This window comes from Cherax quadricarinatus, chromosome 12 (genome assembly GCF_038502225.1).
Source record: "Cherax quadricarinatus isolate ZL_2023a chromosome 12, ASM3850222v1, whole genome shotgun sequence".
NCBI lineage: Eukaryota > Metazoa > Arthropoda > Malacostraca > Decapoda > Parastacidae > Cherax > Cherax quadricarinatus.
Genome location: NC_091303.1, coordinates 28,770,965 through 28,793,390, shown reverse-complemented (window position 1 = coordinate 28,793,390; position 22,426 = coordinate 28,770,965). Strand labels below are relative to the sequence as shown.

Here is a 22,426-nt window from a genome sequence, read left to right as displayed (position 1 = left end):
AAAGCTAACAGGATTCTTGGCTTCATATCTAGAAGTATAAATAATAGAAGTCCTCAGGTTGTTCTTCAACTCTATAGTATATCCTTGGTTAGGCCTCATTTAGACTATGCTGCTCAGTTCTGGTCACCGTATTACAGAATGGATATAAATGCTCTGGAAAACGTACAAAGGAGGATGACAAAGATGATCCCATGTATCAGAAATCTTCCCTATGAGGATAGACTGAGGGCCCTGAATCTGCACTCTCTCGAAAGGCGTAGAATTAGGGGGAATATGATCGAGGTGTATAAATGGAAAACAGGAATAAATAAAGGGGATGTAAATAGTGTGCTGAAAATTTCCAGCCAAGACAGGACTCGCAGCAATGGTTTCAAGTTGGAAAAATTCAGATTCAGGAAGGATATAGGAAAGCACTGGTTTGGTAATAGAGTTGTGGATGAGCGGAACAAGCTTCCGAGTACAGTTATTGAGGCTAAAACATTGTGTAGTTTTAAAAATTGGTTAGATAAATACATGAGTGGGTGTGGGTGGGTGTGAGTTGGACCTGACTAGCTTGTGCTGCAGGGTCTGGTACAGTGCTCCATCCTTGAGTGGGGATGACCAGACTGGGTGGGTCATTGGGATAATCCGGGGGGTGGGTCATTGGCCTATTCCGGGGGGGGGGACATGGACCTGCTCTGCATGGGTCAGTAGGCCTGTTGCAATGTTCCTTCTTTCTTATGTTCTTATGTTCTTAGATGTTATTGGGTATCTCAGGTGACGTAGTGAGAAGCATGATGGCACCTTATCTTGGTAAGGGGCATACATTATACAGGTCTCCCTCAACATTCACGTTTTCAACTTTCACGGGCTTCACACATTCACGAATTCCCAACCGCCAAATTCCCAGCCACCAAATTCCAAGCCGCCAAATCATATTTAAGTTTCCCGCCACCTGCAAGTCCCTACTTCCCTCCCTCCGACCCCCGCAACTGACAGCCAGCCCTCCCACCACTCAGTGTGGTGAGTGTTTTGTTTGTTCATTATTTGCTATTAAACTACAGTATAAATAATGTAAACCCATTCATGACTGCATATTGGAATGGCTATTCGGACAGGTATTAGACGATGACATCATGTGTTTACTCTTGAACACAGCAAAGAATTAAACATTTCTGCTACAGCTAATAATAACAATAGTAATAATAATAATAATAATAATAAATATGATATAATTGAAGAAGGAAATTGTACAAAAATACGAGGGAGTGGTTGACACATCGTCAGTGTGACTTTGTTTATGGTGGAGTGAGCATTAGTCTCCCTGCTCTTCCAAACATTTCACAATAATTCATTGTGTTTGGTGCTTGTAGATTGAGTGTGACTGGAGTGGTAGAGGCAGTGATTGAGGCAATGGTATTTAATAACATTCATGTTAATAATAATACATGTTATTAATAATTTTTTTTTTCAACAAGTTGGCCGTCTCCCACCGAGGCATGGTGACCCAAAAAGGAAAGAAAATCCCCAAAAAGAAAATGCTTTCATCATCATTCAACACTTTCACCACACTCACACATTATCACTGCTTTTGCAGAGGTGCTCAGAATACAACAGTTTAGAAGCATATACGTATAAAGATACACAACATATCCCTCCAAACTGCCAATATCCCAAACCCCTCCTTTAAAGTGCAGGCATTGTACTTCCCATTTCCAGGACTCAAGTCCGACTATATGAAAATAACCGGTTTCCCTGAATCTCTTCACTAAATATTACCCTGCTCACACTCCACAGATCGTCAGGTCCCAAGTATCATTCGTCTCCATTCACTCCTAACACGCTCATGCACGCTTGCTGGAAGTCCAAGCCCCTTGCCCACAAAACCTCCTTTACCCCCTCTTTCCAACCCTTTCAAGGACGACCCCTACCCCTCCTTCCTTCCCCTATAGATTTATATGCTTTCCATGTCATTCTACTTTGATCCATTCTCTCTAAATGACCAAACCACCTCAACAACCCCTCTTCTGCCCTCTGACTAATGCTTTTATTAACTCCACACCTTCTCCTAATTTCTACACTCCGAATTTTCTGCATAATATTTACACCACACATTGCCCTTAGACAGGACATCTCTACTGCCTCCAACCGTCTCCTCGCTGCTGCATTTACCACCCAAGCTTCACATCCATATAAGAGTGTTGGTACTACTATACTTTCATACATTCCCTTCTTTGCCTCCATAGATAACTTTTTTTGACTCCACATATACCTCAACGCACCACTCACCTTTTTTCCCTCATCAATTCTATGATTAACCTCATCCTTCATAAACCCATCCGCCGACACGTCAACTCCCAAGTATCTGAAAACATTCACTTCTTCCATACTCCTCCTCCCCAATTTGATATCCAATTTTTCTTTATCTAAATCATTTGATACCCTCATCACCTTACTCTTTTCTATGTTCACTTTCAACTTTCTACCTTTACACACATTCTCAAACTCATCCACTAACCTTTGCAATTTTTCTTTAGAATCTCCCATAATCACAGTATCATCAGCAAAAAGTAACTGTGTCAGTTCCCATTTTGAATTTGATTCCCCATAATTTAATCCCACCCCTCTCCCGAACACCCTAGCATTTACTTCTTTTACAACCCCATCTATAAATATATTAAACAGCCATGGTGACATTACACATCCCTGTCTAAGACCTACTTTTACCGGGAAGTATTCTCCCTCTCTTCAACATACCCTAACCTGAGCCTCACTATCCTCATAAAAACTCTTTACAGCATTTAGTAACTTACCACCTATTCCATATACTTGCAACATCTGCCACATTGCTCCTCTATCCACTCTATCATATGCCTTTTCTAAATCTATAAATGCAATAAAAACTTCCCTACCTTCATCTAAATACTGTTCACATATATGCTTCAATGTAAACACTTGATCTACACATCCCCTACCTACTCTGAAGCCTCCCTGCTCATCCGCAATCCTACATTCTGTCTTACCTCTAATTCTTTCAATTATAACCCTACCGTATACTTTTCCTGGTATACTCAGTAAACTTATTCCTCTATAATTTTTACAATCTCTTTTGTCCCCTTTCCCATTATATAAAGGGACTATACATGCTCTCCGCCAATCCCTGAGTACCTTCCCCTCTTTCATACATTTATTAAACAAAAGTACCAACCACTCTAACACTATATCCCCCCCTGCTTTTAACATTTCTGTCATGATCCCATCAGTTCCAGCTGCTTTACCCCCTTTCATTCTACGTAATGCCTCACGTACCTCCACCACACTTACATTCTGCTCTTCTTCACTCCTAAAAGATAGTATACCTCCCTGGCCAGTGCATGAAATTATCGCCTCCCTTTCTTCCTCAACATTTAAAAGTTCCTCAAAATATTCTCGCCATCTACCTAATACCTCCCTCTCCCCATCTACTAACTCCCCTACTCTATTTTTAACTGACAAATCCATACTTTCCCTAGGCTTTCTTAACTTGTTTAACTCACTCCAAAAATTTTTCTTATTTTCATTAAAATTTCTTGACAGTGCCTCTCCCACTCTTTCATCTGCTCTCCTTTTGCACTCTCTCACCACTCTCTTCACCTTTCTTTTACTCTCCATATACTCTGCTCTTCTTATAACACTTCTGCTTTGTAAAAACCTCTCGTAAGCTACCTTTTTCTCTTTTATCACACCCTTTACTTCATCATTCCACCAATCATTCCTCTTTCCTCCTGCTCCCACCCTCCTATAACCACAAACTTCTGCCCCACATTCTAATAATGCATTTTTAAAACTATTTCAACCCTCTTCAACCCCCCCACTACTCATCTTTGCACTAGCCCACCTTTCTACCAACAGTCGCTTATATCTCGCCCGAACTTCCTCCTCCCTTAGTTTATACACTTTCACCTCCCTCTTACTTGTTGTTGCCACCTTCCTCTTTTCCCATCTACCTCTTACTCTAACTGTAGCTACAACTAAATAATGATCCGATATATCAGTTGCCTTTCTTTAAACATGTACATCCTGGAGCCTACCCATCAACCTTTTATCCACCAATACATAATCTAACAAACTACTTTCATTACGTGCTACATCATACCTTGTATATTTATTTATCCTCTTTTTCATAAAATATGTATTACTTATTACCAAATTTCTTTCTACACATAGCTCAATTAAAGGCTCCCCATTTACATTTACCCCTGGCACCCCAAATTTACCTACTACTCCCTCCATAACATTTTTACCCACTTTAGCATTGAAATCCCCAACCACCATTACTCTCACACTTGATTCAAAACTCCCCACGCATTCACTCAACATTTCCCAGAATCTCTCTCTCTCTCCTCTACACTTCTCTCTTCTCCAGGTGCGTACACGCACTTTTCACATCCAATCTTTATTTTACTCCACGTAATCCTTGAATTTATACATTTGTAGTCCCTCTTTTCCTGCCATAGCTTATCCTTCAACATTATTGCTACTCCTTCTTTAGCTCTAACTCTATTTGAAACCCCTGACCTAATCTCATTTATTCCTCTCCATTGAAACTCTCCCACCCCCTTCAGCTTTGTTTCACTTAAAGCCAGGACATCCAGTTTCTTCTCATTCATAACATCCACAATCATCTCTTTCTTATCATTTGCACAACATCCATGCACATTCAGACTTCCCACTTTGACAATTTTCTTCTTCTTATTCTTTTTAGTAATCTTTACAGGAAAAGGGGTTACTAGCCCATTGTTCCCGGCATTTTAGTTGACTTTTACAACACGCATGGCTTACGGAGGAAAGATTCTTATTCCACTTCCCCATGGATATAAAAGGAAAAGTAATAAGACCAAGAACTATTAAGATAAAATCAAAGAAAACTCAGATGAGTGTGTATAAATAAACGTGTACATGTATGTGTAGTGTGACCTAAGTGTAAGTAGAAGTAGCAAGACATGCCTGTAATCTTGAATATTTATGAGACAGACAAAAGACACCAGCAATCCTACCATCATGTAAAACAATTACAGGCTTTCGTTTTACACTCACTTGGCAGGACGGTAGTACCTCCCTGGGTGGTTGCTGTCTACCAACCTACTACCCACTACCATATTAATAATATGTACTATTATTATTTATAACATATATGTTATTAAATACATACATGTTAATAATAATACATTCTTTCTTTCTTTCAACACACCGGCTGTATCCCACCGAGGCGGGGTGGCCCAAAAGGAAAACGAAAGTTTCTCCTTTTACATTTAGTAATATATACAGGAAAAGAGGTTACTAGCCCCTTGCTCCCGGCATTTTAGTCGCCTCTTACAACACGCATGGCTTATGGAGGAGGAATTCTGTTCCACTTCCCCATGGAGATAAGGGGAAATAAACAAGAATAAAAACTAGAAAGAAAATAGAAGAAAACCCAGAGGGGTGTGTATATATATGCTTGTACATGTATGTGTAGTGTGACCTAAGTGTAAGTAGAAGTAGCAAGACGTACCTGAAATCTTGCATGTTCATGAGACAGAAAAAAGGACACCAGCAATCCTACCATCATGTAAAACAATTACAGGCTTTCGTTTTACACTCACTTGGCAGGACGGTAGTACCTCCCTGGGTGGTTGCTGTCTACCAACCTACTACCCACTACCATATTAATAATATGTACTATTATTATTTATAACATATCTTTCTTTCTTTCTTTCAACACACCGGCTGTATCCCACCGAGGCGGGGTGGCCCAAAAGGAAAACGAAAGTTTCTCCTTTTACATTTAGTAATATATACAGGAAAAGAGGTTACTAGCCCCTTGCTCCCGGCATTTTAGTCGCCTCTTACAACACGCATGGCTTACGGAGGAAGAATTCTGTTCCACTTCCCCATGGAGATAAGGGGAAATAAACAAGAATAAGAACTAGAAAGAAAATACAGTAGAAGAAAACCCAGAGGGATGTGTATATATATGCTTGTACATGTATGTGTAGTGTGACCTAAGTGTAAGTAGAAGTAGCAAGACGTACCTGAAATCTTGCATGTTCATGAGACAGAAAAAAGGACACCAGCAATCCTACCATCATGTAAAACAATTACAGGCTTTCGTTTTACACTCACTTGGCAGGACGGTAGTACCTCCCTGGGCGGTTGCTGTCTACCAACCTACTACCCACTACCATATTAATAATATGTACTATTATTATTTATAACATATATGTTATTAAATACATACATGTTAATAATAATACATGTTATTAATAATAACATGTACTATTATTATTTATAACATACAGTGGACCCCCGCATACCACACGCATCGCATACCGTACAATCCGCATACCGCTCGCTTTTTTCGCAAAAATTTTGCCTCGCATACCGCCCAAAAACCCGCTCACTGCCCTTCGTCCGAGACGCGTCCAATGTGCGGCCTGAGCCACGCTCACAAGTTCCGCCGGTGGCATTGTTTACCAGCCAGCCTCCGCGGTAACATCCAAGCATACAATCGGAACATTTCGTATTATTACAGTGTTTTTGGTGATTTTTTCTGGAAAATAAGTGACCATGGGCCCCAAGAAAGCTTCTAGTGCCAACCCTACAGCAATAAGGGTGAGAATTACTATAGAGATGAAGAAAAAGATCATTGATAAGTATGAAAGTGGAGTGCGTGTCTCCGAGCTGGCCAGGTTGTATAATAAACCCCAATCAACCATCGCTACTATTGGTGGTACAGCTGCTGCTGTACCACCGTCAGCTGCTGCTGCACTGTCAGCTGCTGCTGCACTGTCAGCTGCTGCTGCTGTTGTACCACCGTCAGCTGCTGCTGCTGCTGTAGCATTGTCTGCTGCTGCTGTAGCATCGTCTGCTGCTGCTGTAGCATCGTCTGCTGCTGCTGTAGCATCATCTGCTGCTGCTGTAGCATCGTCTGCTGCTGCTGTAGCATCGTCTTCTGCTGCTGTAGCATCATCTGCTGCTGCTGTAGCATCATCTGTTGCTGCTGTAGCATCGTCTGCTGCTGCTGTAGCATCGTCTGTTGCTGCTGTAGCATCATCTGTTGCTGCTGTACCACCGTCAGCTGCTGCTGCTGCTGTAGCACCGTTGTTGGTGTGGCTTATTGAGAATACCAAGAAACAATTAACCCCAGAGGATTTGCCACCCAGGATAACCCAAAAAAGTCAGTGTCATCGAAGACTGTCTAACTTATTTCCATTGGGGTCCTTAATCTTGTCTCCCAGGATGCAACCCACACCAGTCGACTAACACCCAGGTGAACAGGGAAAAATGCCTGGAACTAGTGCTCATATTGGTGAATTTAAAGCCAGCAAAGGTTGGTTTGAGAGATTTAAGAATCGTAGTGGCATACACAGTGTGATAAGGCCTGTTCTGGAAGAAAATGCCAAACAGGACCTACAGTACTCAGGAGGAAAAGGCACTCCCAGGACACAGTGTCTCATCAGTCATTGCTGCATCTTCAATAAAGGTAAGTGTCATTTATTCTTCATTTAGTAGAGTAGTACATGCACAATATATATTGTGCATGTACTACTCTACTATTGTGCATGTATCCTTCTCTTTGTGTGTAGGAAAATGTATATTTCATGTGGTAAAAAAATTTTTTTCATATTTTTGGGTGTCTTGCACGGATTAATTTGATTTCCATTATTTCTTATGGGGAAAATTCATTTGCATACCGAACATTTCGCATAACAATCAGCCCTCTTGCACGGATTAAGGTCGCTATGCGGGGGTTCACTGTATATGTTATTAAATACCACTGCCTCAACCGCTGAATTATTGTGAAATGTTTGGAAGAGCAGGGAGACTAATGTTCACGCCAGCATAAACAAAGTTACACTGACGATGTGTCAACCACTCCCTCGTATTTTTGTACAATTTCCTTCTTCAATTATATTGTATTTATTATTATTATTATTGTTATTATTATTATTATTATTATTATTATTATTATTATTACTATTGTTATTATTGGCAATAGCAGAAATGTTCAATTCTTTGCTGTGTTCAAGAGTAAACACATGATGTCACCGTCTAATACCTTTCCTAATAGCCATTCCAATATGCAGTCATGAATGGGTTTACATTATTTATTCTGTAGTTTAATAGCAAATAATGAACAAACAAAACACTCGCCACACTGAGTGGTGGGAGGGCTGGCTGCCAGTTGCGGGGGTCGGAGGGAGGGTAGTAGGGACTCGCAGTGGTGGAGTCTGTGGTATTTAATAACATACATGTTATTAAATAACATACGTTATTAAAGCATAACATGTACAGTGGTCCCTCATTGTTCGTAATTAATCCGTTCCTGGAGCCGTTACTATAAACGAAATTTACGATTTACGAATCAATTTTCCTCATAAGAAATAATGTAAATACAATTAATCCGTTCCTGACACCCAGAAGTATTAAAACAAAAAAAATTTTAACATGAAATATGCATGTAGTACATAAACAATACAATGGGAAATGATGAATGAAACATTAACAGCATAACACTTACCTTTATTGGAGATTCTTCTTAGTGTATGGGAGACTGGAGGAGGAGAGAGAGTGGATTGTTTATAGTTTGGAAGGGGAATCCCCTTCCATCAACACCTCAGGTACCATTTGCTTTTCTGGGGTTGCTTCTCTTCTCTGTTTCTTAATGCCACTAGGAACACCTTGAGAGTCACTGGAGTCCTGTCTCGCAAAATAACTGTGGAGAGAGCTCTGTTTCTGGCATCTCTTTAACACTTCCCTAAAATGGCCCAAGACTTTGTCACTGTACATGTTGCCAACCTGGCTTGCAACAACCTTGTTAGGGTGATGTTTCTCCATAAAGCTTTCCATCTTACCCCACATAGTAAAAATCTCTTCAATTTCTGAAGAAGGCACCTTCTTCCATCTCTCTTCCTCCTCCTCTGCAGCAAGATTCTGAACTGCGATGTGTTGCTCTTCCTGCTGAAGCTCTTGCAGCTCCTCAGTGGTGAGCTCTTCATTGTGGTCTTCCACCAATTCTTCCACATCCTCCAAACTCACATCCAACCCCATCGAACTCCCCAGTGCCACAATTGATTTTACAACAGACATAGGCTCATTAGGGTCAGTCCCAAATTCTTCAAAATCCCTCTTGTCGACACAATCTGGCCACAATTTTCTCCAGGCAGAGTTCAAAGTCCTGGTAGTCACTCCCTCCCAAGCCATACCTATAAGGGTTATGCAGTGGAGGATGCTGAAGTGTTCTCTCCAAAATTCCCTTAGGGTCAAGTGAGTGTCTGTGGTCACAGTCAAGCACCTGTGAAACATTGATTTTTTTTTAGAGTTTTTTAAAGTTTGCAATAACCTGCTGGTCCATGGGCTGGAGGAGAGGAGTGGTATTCGGGGACAAGAACTTTACTGTGATGAACCCAAACTCCTCGAAAATTAGGTCATCCAAGTTTGGAGGATGAGCAGGTGCATTGTCCATTACTAGCAGGCACTTGAGATCCAATTTCTTTTCCAGGAGATACTCCTTCACACTAGGGCCAAACACTTCATTGAACCACTCGACGAAAATTTCCCTCGTGACCCATGCCTTACTATTAGATTTCCAAAACACACACAATTTACTCTTCATAACATTGTTTTTCCTGAACACTCTGGGATTTTCAGAATGGTACACTAATAATGGCTTCACTTTGAAATCCCCACTAGCATTAGCACAGAACATTAGCATCAGCCTGTCTTTCATAGGCCTGTGTCCTGGCATTGCCTTTTCCATATGTGTAATGAAGGTCCTCTTTGGCATTTTCTTCCAAAAGAGGCCTGTTTCGTCACAATTGAACACTTGTTCAGGTTTCAGTCCTTCAGCCTCTATGTACTCCTGGAATTCATGCATATATTTTTCAGCCGCCTTGTGGTCCGAACTGGCAGCCTCACCATGCCTTACCACACTGTGTATGCCAGTATGGTTCTTAAATCTCTCAAACCAGCCTTTGCTGGCCTTAAATTCACTCACTTCACCACTATTTGCAGGCAGTTTCTTTACCAAATCTTCATGCAACTGCCTAGCCTTTTCACAAATAAACGAAGTCATAAGAGTATCTCCTGCTAATTGTTTCTCATTTATCCACACCAATAATAACTTCTCAACCTCTTCCAGTACTGGTGATCTCATTTTTGTCAGCATAGTTACTCCCTTTGCAACAACAGCATCCTTTATTTCATTTTTCTTGGCCACTATGGAACATAAGGTTGTGTAGGGTTTCTTATACATCCTGGACAGTTCGGCCACACTTGTACCACTTTCATATTGTTCAATGATGGTTTTCTTAAATTCATTCGTATTTCTCACCTTCTTTACCACAGGCTTGGCACTAGGAGCTTTCTTTGGAGCCATGGTAGCTTATTTAGTACTTGCAAGCACTAAAATAAATGGAATATTATGAAATATTTCGCTGGAGCACGTGAGGGGACCTTCGCTCACTGGTAAACAATGCCAGACTGGCTGCTGCCCTGGCTCACACCATGGGTATGTGTCCCGGACGAACTACGACTCGCGAGTCAACCTATGAAAAGCGAGTCCATGTTTATATGAAAATACCTCTATGATTGGCGAATTGTACGATTGCCGGGAACTACGAAAAGCGGGGGACCACTGTATATATTTAGTACAATTTACGACGTTTTCATGTATTTTATGATTATTCATGGTTCAACAAGTTAAGGAAGCAGTATTGTAATATATTTCCCTACAATATATTGGGGCACCAAACATTCACAGTTTTTCAACATTCGCGAGGCCCTTGATCCCCTAACCCTCGCGAATGTTGAGGGAGACCTGTATACCGATAACTGGTACACAAGCCCATTACTCAGTGATTTCTTGCGAGTGAACAAGACAGATGTGTGTGGCACAGTGCGTTCTAATCGTAAACACATGCCCAGGCTCAACGCAGGTGCTCGTGGTGATGACGTGCAGGTGTTTACTGCCAATGACATCATGGCATTACGGTGGCATGACAAACGAGATGTCACATTGTTGACAACCATTCACCGTAATGAAATGCAAGACAGTGGCAAAGTTGATCGAGTGACTAATGAACATATTCAAAAACCAGTGACAGTGATTGATTATACACAAGACATGTGCTTGGTTGACAAATGTGACATGCAGATTGGCTTTGTTGATTGTGTTCGTAAAAGTTACAAGTGATACATGAAATTTTTCTTCCATCTCATGGACATTTTAATGCTCAATGCATATAATATGTACCAAATGAAGACTGGCAACAGACCACCGTATGGTGAATTTTGTTTGTCTGTTGTCAAACAACTCATAATGAAGTACCAGGTAAGAACACCTGCTATACAACAAGGTCCTCGAACTCCTCAGGATATACCCAAGCGTTTGAGGAGGGAAGGTGATCATTTCATAATACAGCTTCCTTCAACTCAAAAGAAATTTGCTCAGAAGAGATGCATCGTCTGTGCACAAACAAAACGATGGCAACAAAGACGCAAAGACACTCGGTTTATATGTGAGGAATGTAAGGTATCTCTGTGCATGGTGCCTTGTTTCAAGGAGTTCCACAAGCTCCAGCAATTCTGAAACCATGTCCAGTGATTGTAAATATGTAAATATATGATAGAACATTAGTATTATACAAGATTTGTGCATGTTTATTGTAATAAACAACAGTGGTAAACAATAATATGATAATAACTTTAGTGCGGTTATTGTGTTCAATACAGTGAGTTTATATATATACATGTACATTATATACAGTATTGGTCTCTCAGACCCCAAATGTTAGTAGGAAAAGAAAAAAAGTTAGAAAAGAAAAGAAAAAACTACAAAAAACGGTAAATAAAGTAATGTGTGTATGTGGAAATCGTCGATGTTGCCGCCACCACGTCATTTTGGGTCAACTTCTCGGCACTGTATCTCAGTAAGTACTGATCAGAAATTTTTTTTTTGTCTTATTACCTTTACAAAAATATACTCTTTAATTCTGTAAGAATTTTTTTTTTTTTTTTTTTTTTCAAAATTTCTTGGACACTGGAGCATCACTTCAGATTTTGGCCTTGGACCCTGAAGAGTTTAAGAACACAAATCAGTTTCATCTATAACAGCATTAGCAATTTTATTTGCAGTAAATATGGTATGTGTTGGGCATCTTTTTTTTTTTAAGGTATTGCAGTGAGCAAGGTACTGATGCAGAGCCTATAAAGTATAACCGTGTAATTTTTTATGGTTAAGATCCTGGAGGTGGGAAGCACAATGCCTGCATTTTAAAGGAGGAGTTTGGGATATTGGCTGTTTGGGGTGACATCTGAACTGTCTTATCTGAGCCCCCCTGCAAAGACAGTGATTATGTGTGAATGATGGTGAAAGTGTTTCTTTCATTTTTGGGTCATTATTGGATTATTATTTTTATTATTATTATTATTATTATTATTATTATTATTATTATTATTATCATTATTATTGTTATTATTATAACATGTTATTAAAAACCACTCCCTCAACCACTGCCTCAACAGCTGCCTCAACAGCTGCCTCAACCACTGCCTCAACCGCTGCCTCAACCGCTACCTCTACCACTGCCTCTACCACTGCCTCTACCACTGCCTCTACCACTGCCTCAACCACTGCCTCTATCACTGCCTCTACCACTGCCTCTACCACTGTCTCTACCACTGCCTCAACCACTGCCTCAACCACTGCCTCAACCACTGCCTCAACCACTGCCTCAACCACTGCCTCAACCACTGCCTCTACCACTGCCTCAACCACTGCCTCAACCATTGTCTCTACCATTGCCTCAACCACTGCCTCATCCACTGCCTCTACCAATGCCTCTACCACTCCAGTCGCACTCAATCAACAAGCACCAAACACAATGAATTATTGTGAAATGTTTGGAAGAATGTGGAGACTAATGCTCACTCCAGCATAAAGAAAGCTACACTGACTGACGATGCCTCAACCTATTCTTCCACCACTGCTTCAACCCTCGTATTTTTGTACTATTTCCTTCTTCAATTCTGTCATAGTAATAATAATAATAAGATAGAATTGAAGAAGGAAATTGTACAAAAATAAGAGGGTTGAAGCAGTGGTGGAGGAAGTTGTTGAGGCATCGTCAGTCAGTGTGGCTTTGTTTATGCTGGAGTGAGCATTAGTCTCCATGCTCTTCCAAACATTTCACAGTAATTCATTGTATTTGGTGCTTGTAGATTGAGTGCGACTGCTACATAATTAACCATGGGCCCAAAGAAACTTGCTAGTGCCAGCCCTTTGGTAAAGAAATTGAGAAACACAATAGAATTGAAGAAAGAAATTGTACCAAAATATGAGCAGTGCGCCACAGTGGTTGAGGCACTGGTGAAGGCAGTGGTATTTAATAACATACATGTTATTAAACCATAACATGTATGTATTTAGTACAATATTTTACAACATTTTCATGTATTTTATGCTGTATAGTCCTTGTGGCTTAGCGCTTCTTTTTGATTATAATCATGTATTTTATGATTGTTCATGGTTCAACAAATTAAGGAAGCAGTATTGTATTATACAGTGGTCCCTCGATTATCGTCCTTAATCCGTTCCTGGAAGTGGGACTATTATCGAAATAGACGATTTTCGAATAAATTTTCCCCATAAGAAATAATGTAAATACAATTAATCTGTTCCTGACACCCAGAAGTATTAAAACAAAAAATTTTTTTTACATGAAATATAGATGTAGTATATAAACAATACTATGGCACCTGGAATGAAACATTAACCCTTTGACTGTCGAAGGGCCCAATCCTGAAGTGTCTCCTGGTGTCACAAAATATTCGAAAAAAAAAAAATTATTTTTCTTATGAAAATGTTAAGATTATTTTTCTGATTGTTTTAGTCCCCCAAAAAAAATTTTCCCATCAGTACTTACCGAGATATAGAGTCCTGAAGTTTGCTGAAATTGATCTGCGAGCGGCAACAGCGGAGACTGCCGCTCACCCGATAAACTTTGATTTACTTGTATTCGATGGTTTCTTGTTTTTTTCACTATTTTATTTTTCACATAACTTTTGTGGCCTGTGAGACCAAATTATTGTGCAATATTCAAATATACACTCGTTGAATGTAACACAATTATAGCAAAAACACTCGTATCATTATAATCTTGCTAAAACTTGTTTACACAAACAAACAATGTAAACAAATGTTTATTACGATTGTTTTATAATATATATACATATGTACAATCACTGGACACTTTTCTAGAAGTGCTGCAGCTTGTGGAATTCTTTGAAACATGGGTATAAGCACAATGGTGTCTTATACTCCTCACACATAAAACGAGTGTCTCTGCATTTTTGTGGGCGTTTTGTGGTATGTCCACAGACAAAACACCTCTTCTGAGCATTTTTCTTGGCAGTAGTAGCAGGCAGTGGTATGGAGTAGTGATCACCAGGCCTCAGACGAGAGGACATGTGTTGATAATTTCGTGGACGCTAGTCTATTGCAGGTGTTGTTTCTTGGTACTTGAATATCATTTGTCTGATGACTGACAAACAAAATTCACCATATTTGGGTTTCTTCTTGGTCTTCAACTTATACATATTATAAGCATTCAGCATGGAAATGTCAAGAAGATGGAAAAACAGTTTTATGTACCACTTATAACTCTTGCGAACACAATCAGCAAACCCAATCTGCATGTCACATTTGTCCACTAAGTGCATATTGAGGTTGTAATCCATCACAGCTGCAGGTTTTACAATGGGTTCATTGGTCTCTCTATTCTGCTTGCCAGTGTCTACCATTTCGTGTCGGTGAACTGATGTCAGCAGTGTGACATCACGTTTGTCATGCCACCGAAATGCCATGATGTCATTGGCAGCAAACACCTGCACTTCACCTCTACGACTGCCAGCATCGAACCTAGGCATATGTTTACGATTTCTACGCACTGTGCCACACACATCTGTCATGTTCACTCGCAAGAAATCACTGAGTATAGGGCTTGTGTACCAGTTGTCAGTATATAAAATATGCCCCTTACCAAGATATGGCTCCATTATTGTTCTAACCACATCACCAGAGATACCCAGTAACTTCCTGGTATCTTCCATTGTTTTACCGCCAGTGTACACAATTATATCCAAAACCAGACTAGTTTTGCAATCACACAGAACAAATAACTTTATACCAAAGCGTTTCCTCTTGCTTGGTATATACTGCTTGAATGAGAGTCTTCCTTTGAACAAAATCAAAGACTTGTCAATAACAAGCTTCCTGAAGGGATAAAAATACATACAGCACTTTTGTTTCAGGTACATAAACACACGTCTGATCTTATATAACCTGTCGCTTCTGTCAGGCCTGGTTTTGTCTGAAAAGTGTAACATACGTAACAGTAACACAAATCTATTCACTGGTATAATGTCACTGAAAGCAGGGGTTGAAATCAGGCGGTCTGTTGCCCAGTATGTGTTGACACTATGCTTATACACATGTGGCATAAGCATTATTGTGGCAAAGAACAGATACATCTCTGCCACAGTTGTGTCCTTCCACTGGTGTAGGCGTGATCTTGGTGACAGAATAGTGTTTGCCATGGTGTACTCATAGTATGTATTGCTTTCCCTGACAATAATGTCCATCAGGGGTTCATCGAAGAACAACTGAAAGCATTCCAGTTCAGTGGGATTGTTCCCAAGTGTACATGATGGCCGTATTCCACTTTGTCCTCCATCAAAGTCATGGGGATTGGGAACAAACTCGTCATCTTGCTGCCAATCCCAGATGCGGTCAGCTGGTGCATTCTGGATATTGTAATGTGGTTGTGGTAGTGTGGGGTCGGGTGAGGCTGGTTGTAGTTGTGCAGAGTCAGCAGCGCGGGTAGTAGCGTGGCCCGCTGCTGGTGTCACATGACTCATGCCACCATCACTATCACCACCACCGCCTGCTGCCTCACTCACATCATTTATACCCATCGTAACAATATCGTCATCTTCACTATCAGGACGTGGTGTAGGGCCACGGGATGTGCTCCGAGATGTACTCCTTCCTCTTGGAAGAGCATATGGCACACTACCAGACCACATGCGACGTCGTATATACTGCCGCTTCACTGGGGAATATTCACCCTCACTGTCACAGCTAGAACTGCTTTCAATAACCTTGAAATCACTATCACTATCACTTGCACTGCTCACATCTGAGTCTTGTACACGGGCAAATAGTTTCCTCTTTCGTCCTGGTACAGGTGAACATGAACGAGCCGGCCCAGCACCAGAGGTGGAAGGTTGTGGGTCATCTGAGTTTTCATCACTAATTATATTATCCTGGGTAATTTTCTCGGTCACACCCGCTTCAGAACCAGGGAATTCACTTTCACTGACACTGTCATCACTGTTTGAGCTATCACTTGGGAACAAAAGACCTCCAATCCGCCGAGGAGTGAGGAACTTCTTACCGCGAGGCATGGTGAAAATGGACTACTAAGATGGCGTTCCCACAATGCACCGCTGAGTCCCAGATTTTTTTCACAGGGTGCACACCGACCACTGAGACCCATTCTCTCTCGTGTAGGCCTACCAGCCCTCTCCCGCTTGATTTGAAGCTGCTAGAATTTATGCGTATAGATACGTCAAACACGGTATCTCCCATGACGTATATATACGACCGCGACAGTCAAAGGGTTAACAGAATAACACTTACCTTTACTGGTGATTCTTCTTAGTGTATGGAAGACTGGAGAAGGAGAGAGATTGGATTATTTACTGTTTGGAAGGGGAATCCCCTTCCATCAACACATCAGGTACCAAGTGCTTTTCTGGGGTTACTTCTCTTCTTAATTTCTGAAGAAGGCACCTTCTTCCATCTCTCTTCCTCCTCCTCTGCAGCAAGATTCTGAGCTGCAATCTTTTGCTGTTCCTGCTGAAGCTCTTGTAGCTCCTCAGTGGTTAGCTCTTTGTTGTGGTCCTCCACCAACTCTTCCACATCCTCCAAACTCACATCCAGCCCCATGGAACTCCCCAATGCCACAATAGATTTCACAACTGACATAGGCTCATCAGGGTCAGCCACAAACCCTTCAAAATCCCTCTTGTGGACACAATCTGGCCACAATTTTTTCCAAGCAACAACAGCTTTCTTGATTTCCTTTTTCTTTGCCACGATGGAAGATATGGTTGTATGGGGTTTGTTATACATCCTGGCCAGTTCGGCCACACATATGCCACTTTAATATTGTTCAATGATGTTTTTCTTAAATTCAATCGTATTTCTCACCTTCTTTACCAAAGGCTTGGCATTAGGAGCTTTCTTTGGAGCCATGGTAGCTTATTTAGCATTTTCAAGCACTAAAATGAATGGAATATTATGAAATATTTCGTATGAACACGTGAGGGGACCGTCGCTCACTGGTAAACAATGGCACACTGGCTGGGAAGGGAGGCAGAGGCGACTCAGAGCCGTGAGTACGCATCCACGACGAAGGACGATTAGCGAGTTAACAGACCATTTGCGAGCCAATGTTTAGACGAAATAACGCGACGATTTCCGAAATGGACGAATTTCAGGCCGGACGATTATTGAGGGACCACTGTATTTCCCTACAATATATTGGGGCACCAAACATTCGCGATTTTTCAACATTCACGAGGCTCTTGATCCCCTAACCCTCGCGAATGTTGAAGGAGACCTGTAATGATAAACAAATTAGTGCAGTTATTGTGTTGATTACAGTGAGTGTACAGTTATACATTATATTGGTCTCACAGGCCACGAAAGTTACTGGAAAAAATAAATATTATAAATGAAAAGAAAAAAGTAATAAAAACCTAAAATAAAATAATGAAACTTTACGGAAGTCACGGATGTTGCCGCCACCAGGTCATTGAGGGTCAACTTCACGCTTCTATGTCTCGGTAACTACTGATCGAAATTTTTTTTGTTTTATTACCTACAAAAAATTACTGTCTTTAATTCTGTAAGAATTTTTTTTTTTATTATTCAAAAATTTTTGGACCCTGGTGCATGCTTTGAGATTTGGCCTGTGGACCCTGAAAGGGTTAAAGGAGGAGTTTAGGATATTGGCAGTGATTATGTATGAGTGATGGTGAAAGTGTTGAATGATGAAAGTATTTTCTTTCTTTTTGGGTCACCCTGCCTTGGTGGGAAATGGCCAACATGTTAAAAAGAAAGAATATGTGTATGTATGTATGTGGCAAGATTTTGAAAAAAGAAAATTTCTTCTTACAGATTGAAGCAGTATATTTTTCATGAATTAAATATGACTAAAATGAATGAAATCTGATAAAAACTTAAGGCTTTAGGATGTGTTAAAGTCGACAAAAAAATTACCACTCATTGGTAACAGTGACTTAAATGTGCTAGTGATATTTATATTTTTCTCCATACGGAAATGGAGAAGATTCCTTTCTCTATAAGCTCTGCATGTCATAAGAGGTGTCTAAAATGCCAGGAACAAGATACTAATAACCCTTTCTCCTATATAACTTAATAAATGTAAAAAGAAGAAAAACTGTTTCTTCTTGTTTGGATCACCTTGCTTTGGTGGGAGATGGCCGCTCTGTTAAAAAAATAGAATTTACATTTTACAGTTTATTAATACCAAATTATAATTGGATTATTTTTAATATTTAAGGCTATGTACATTACTTTCTTATGATGTTAGATGTATTTCAAGGTGCTTTAGTAGTTCAAACACGAGGAAATGCATAGCCTGAGATTATTCCACGTAGAATATACAGTATAAATTAAACCAAATCATTTTTTTTATTATTTTACTGTTTTAGTCTTATAATATTTTGCACAAGAAATACCTATGATGTTACAATTGCTTCAAGGCATAATACTTATCAAAACTTAGAAAAAAGTCACATTGTTTGACTGTATTGGGTTGTCCTAAATTAGTGGGGAATCCTTCCACTGTAAAAGGTGACTAAAATGCAAGGAGCAAGGAGCCAGTAGCCCCTTCTCTTATAATTACTAAATTTAAAAAGAAGAGTAATGAACTATCTAGGGCTATTTCTTGGAAAACACTGGAGCTGTCATGTTTGAGTCAATGTATGGTGTGAATATTACATAGAGGGTTTACAGTGTGCAAATGGGGTTAGCAAAGTATACTTCAGAGGGCTGATGAGGGTGGAAAGTAGAACATCTATGGGTTATACCAGCAGTAGTTAGAGGGAGAGGGTAAATGAGGCTTTGAATTTTATGAGCTTGAGCATTCAGCAAGCTTGAGTGAGCCTGTTAGATACAAGTTAATGGAAGCAAGTGGTTTTAATGGAAGCAAGAGGAGGGGATGTTGAAGTCAGAGGGTAATCTGAGCTGTGATGTCAGCATACTTCTGGCAAGACAGTAATTGAATGAATGATAGTGAATATGTTCATTTTATTTGGGTCACCATGCCTTGGTGGGAGATAGTGATTGAGGTAAAAAAAAATCTCAATAACTTTTGGTTATATTTTTTTCAGGAATGGGCTTGTGTTGGAGAATGGGTTTCAAACAGCCATGTGGTAGTTCTGGGAACTGCCCCTCGTCATCTCTTACCAGGTCCACCAGGTGCTCAGCTTCCATTTATCATCACTGCTGCCACTGCTGATGCCTTCATTTATTCAATCAACAGAGATAACATGCAACAGGTCGAGCATTTTTCTTCTTGTTAACACACGATGAATTGCTCAGCCATCTTTCTAGAATGGCATAGACATTACATACAATCCATTGTTGCTTTGGTAATAATAACAACAACATTTATTTTTTATTAAAACATAGGCTGCTTCCCACCAAGGCAGGGTGGCCCGAAAATGAAAAAATTTCATCACCATTCACCCCATCACTGTCTTGCCACAGGCGTGCTTACATTATAGTTATAAAACTGCAACATTAACACCCCTCCTTCAGAGTGCAGACACTGTACTTCCCATCTCCAGGACTCAAGTCTGGCCTGCCGGTTTCCCTGAATCCCTTCATAGATGTTACCCTGCTCACACTCCAACAGCACGTCAAGCCCTAAAAACCATTTGTCTCTATTCGCTTTTATCAAATACTCATGCATGCTTGCTGGAAATCCAAGCCCCTCACACACAGAGCCTTCTCCTTTACTCCCTCCTTCCAACCTTTCCTAGGCCAACCCCTATCCCACCTTCCTCCACTTCAGATTTATACATTGTCGAAGTCATTCTATTTTGTTCCACCCTCTCTACATGTCTGAACCACCTCAACAACCCTTCCTCAGCCCTCTGGATATTAGTTTTGGTAATCTCGCTCCTCCTCCTAATTTCCAAACTACGAATTCTCTGCATTATAATCACACCACATATTGCTCTCAGACAAGACATCTTCACTGCCTCCAGCCTTCTCCTCATTGCAACATTCACCACCCATGCTTCACACCCATATAAGAGTGTTGGTATAACTATACTCTCATACATTCCCCTCTTTGCTTCCACGGACAAAGTTCCTTGTCTACACAGACTCTTCAGTGCATCACTCACCCTTTTCCCCCTCGTCAGTTCTGTGATTCACCTCATCCTTCATAGACCCACCTGCTGACATGTCCACTCCCAAATATCTGAAGACATTCACCTCCTCCATACTCTCTCCCTCCAATCTGATATCCAATCTTTCATCACCTAATTTTTTTGTTATCCTCATCACCTTACTCTTTCTTTTATTCACTTTTAATTTTTACATACCCTACCAAACTCATCCACCAATGTCTGCAACTTCTCTTCCGAATCTCCCAAAAGCACAGTGTCATCAGCAAAGAGCAACTGTGACAGCTCCCACTTTGTGTTAGATTCTTTATCTTTGAACCCTACACCTCTTGCCAACACCTGCGCATTCACTTCTCTTACAACCCCATCTATAAATATACTGAACAACTATGGTGACATCACACATCTTTGTCTAAGGCCTACTTTTACTAGGAAATAATCTCCCTCTCTCCTACATACTCTAACCTGAGCCTCACTATCCTCATAAAAACTCTTCACTGCTTTCAGTAACCTACCTCATATTCCATACACCTGCAACATCTGAAACATTGCCCCACTATCCAACCTGTCATAGACCTTTTCCAAATCCATAAATGCCACAAAAACCTCTTTACCCTTATCTAAATACTGTTCACCTATATGTTTCACTGTAAACACTTGGTCTACACACCCCCTACCTTTCCTAAACCTTGTTTATCTGCTATCCTACTCTCTACCATACACTTTACCAGGTATACTTAACAGACTTATTCCCCTATAATTTTTGCATTCTCTTTTGTCCCCTTTGCCTTTATAAAAATTAACTATGCACACTCTCTGCCAGTCCCTAGGTACCTTACCCTCTTCCATACATTTATTAAATAACAGCATCAACCACTCCAAAACTATATCCCCACCTGCTTTTAACATTTCTATCTTTATCCTATCAATCCCAGCTGCCTTACCCCCTTTCATTCTACCCACTGCTTCACGAACTTCCCCCACACTCACAACTGGCTCCTCCTAGCTCCTACAAGATGTTATTCTTCCTTGCCCTATACACAAAATCACAGCCTCCCTATCTTCATCGACATTTAACAATTCCTGAAAATATTACCTCCATCTTCCCAATACCTCTAACTCCCCATTTAATAACTCTCCTCTCTTGTTTTTAACTGTCAAATTCATTTGTTCCCTAGGCTTCCTCAACTTGTTAATCTCACTCCAAAAATTTTTTTTATTTTCACCAAAATTTGTTAATAACGTCTCACCCACTCTCTCATTTGTTCTCTTTTTACATTGCTTCACCACTCTCTTAACCTCTCTTTTTCTCTCCATATACTCCCTCCTTGCATCAGTTTTACTTTGTAAAAAACCTCTCATATGCTAACTTTTTCTCTACTATCTTTACATCATCATTCCACCAATCGCTCTTCTTCCCTCCCGCACCCACTTTCCTGTAACCACAAACATCTTTGACCCCATTACCTATACTTTCACTAGCCCATGTATCCTCCAATAGTTGTTTATATCTTACCCTAACTGCCTCCTCTTTTAGTTTATAAACCTTCACCTCTCTCTTACTTGCTGCTTCTATTTTCCTTGTATCCCATCTACCTTTTACTCTCACTGGAGCTTCAACTAAAAAGTGATCTGATATATCTATGGTCTCTCTATAAACATGTACATCCTGAAGTCTACTCAACAGTCTTTTATCTACCAATATGTAGTCCAACGAACTATTGTCATTACACCCTACATCATATCTTGTATACTTATTTATCCTCTTTTACTCAAAATATTTATTACCTATAACTAAACCCCTTTCTATACAAAGTTGAATCAAAGGGTTCCCATTATCATTTACACCTGGCACCCCAGACTTACCTACCACACTCTCCTACTTTAGCATTTAGGTCCTCTCCCCCAATTACTC

The 22,426-nt window shown here is 40.4% G+C and overlaps 1 protein-coding gene across 1 annotated transcript in view; it reads left to right on the top strand.

Moving 5' to 3' along the window:
- MED16 (mediator complex subunit 16) overlaps nt 1-22,426 on the top strand; it is a 292,898-nt gene that overhangs the window by 66,560 nt on the left and 203,912 nt on the right. The window contains exon 9 of the mRNA XM_070084299.1: nt 19,486-19,653. Coding sequence (XP_069940400.1) covers nt 19,486-19,653 — 168 coding nt within the window. The remainder of the gene's footprint in view (nt 1-19,485; nt 19,654-22,426) is intronic.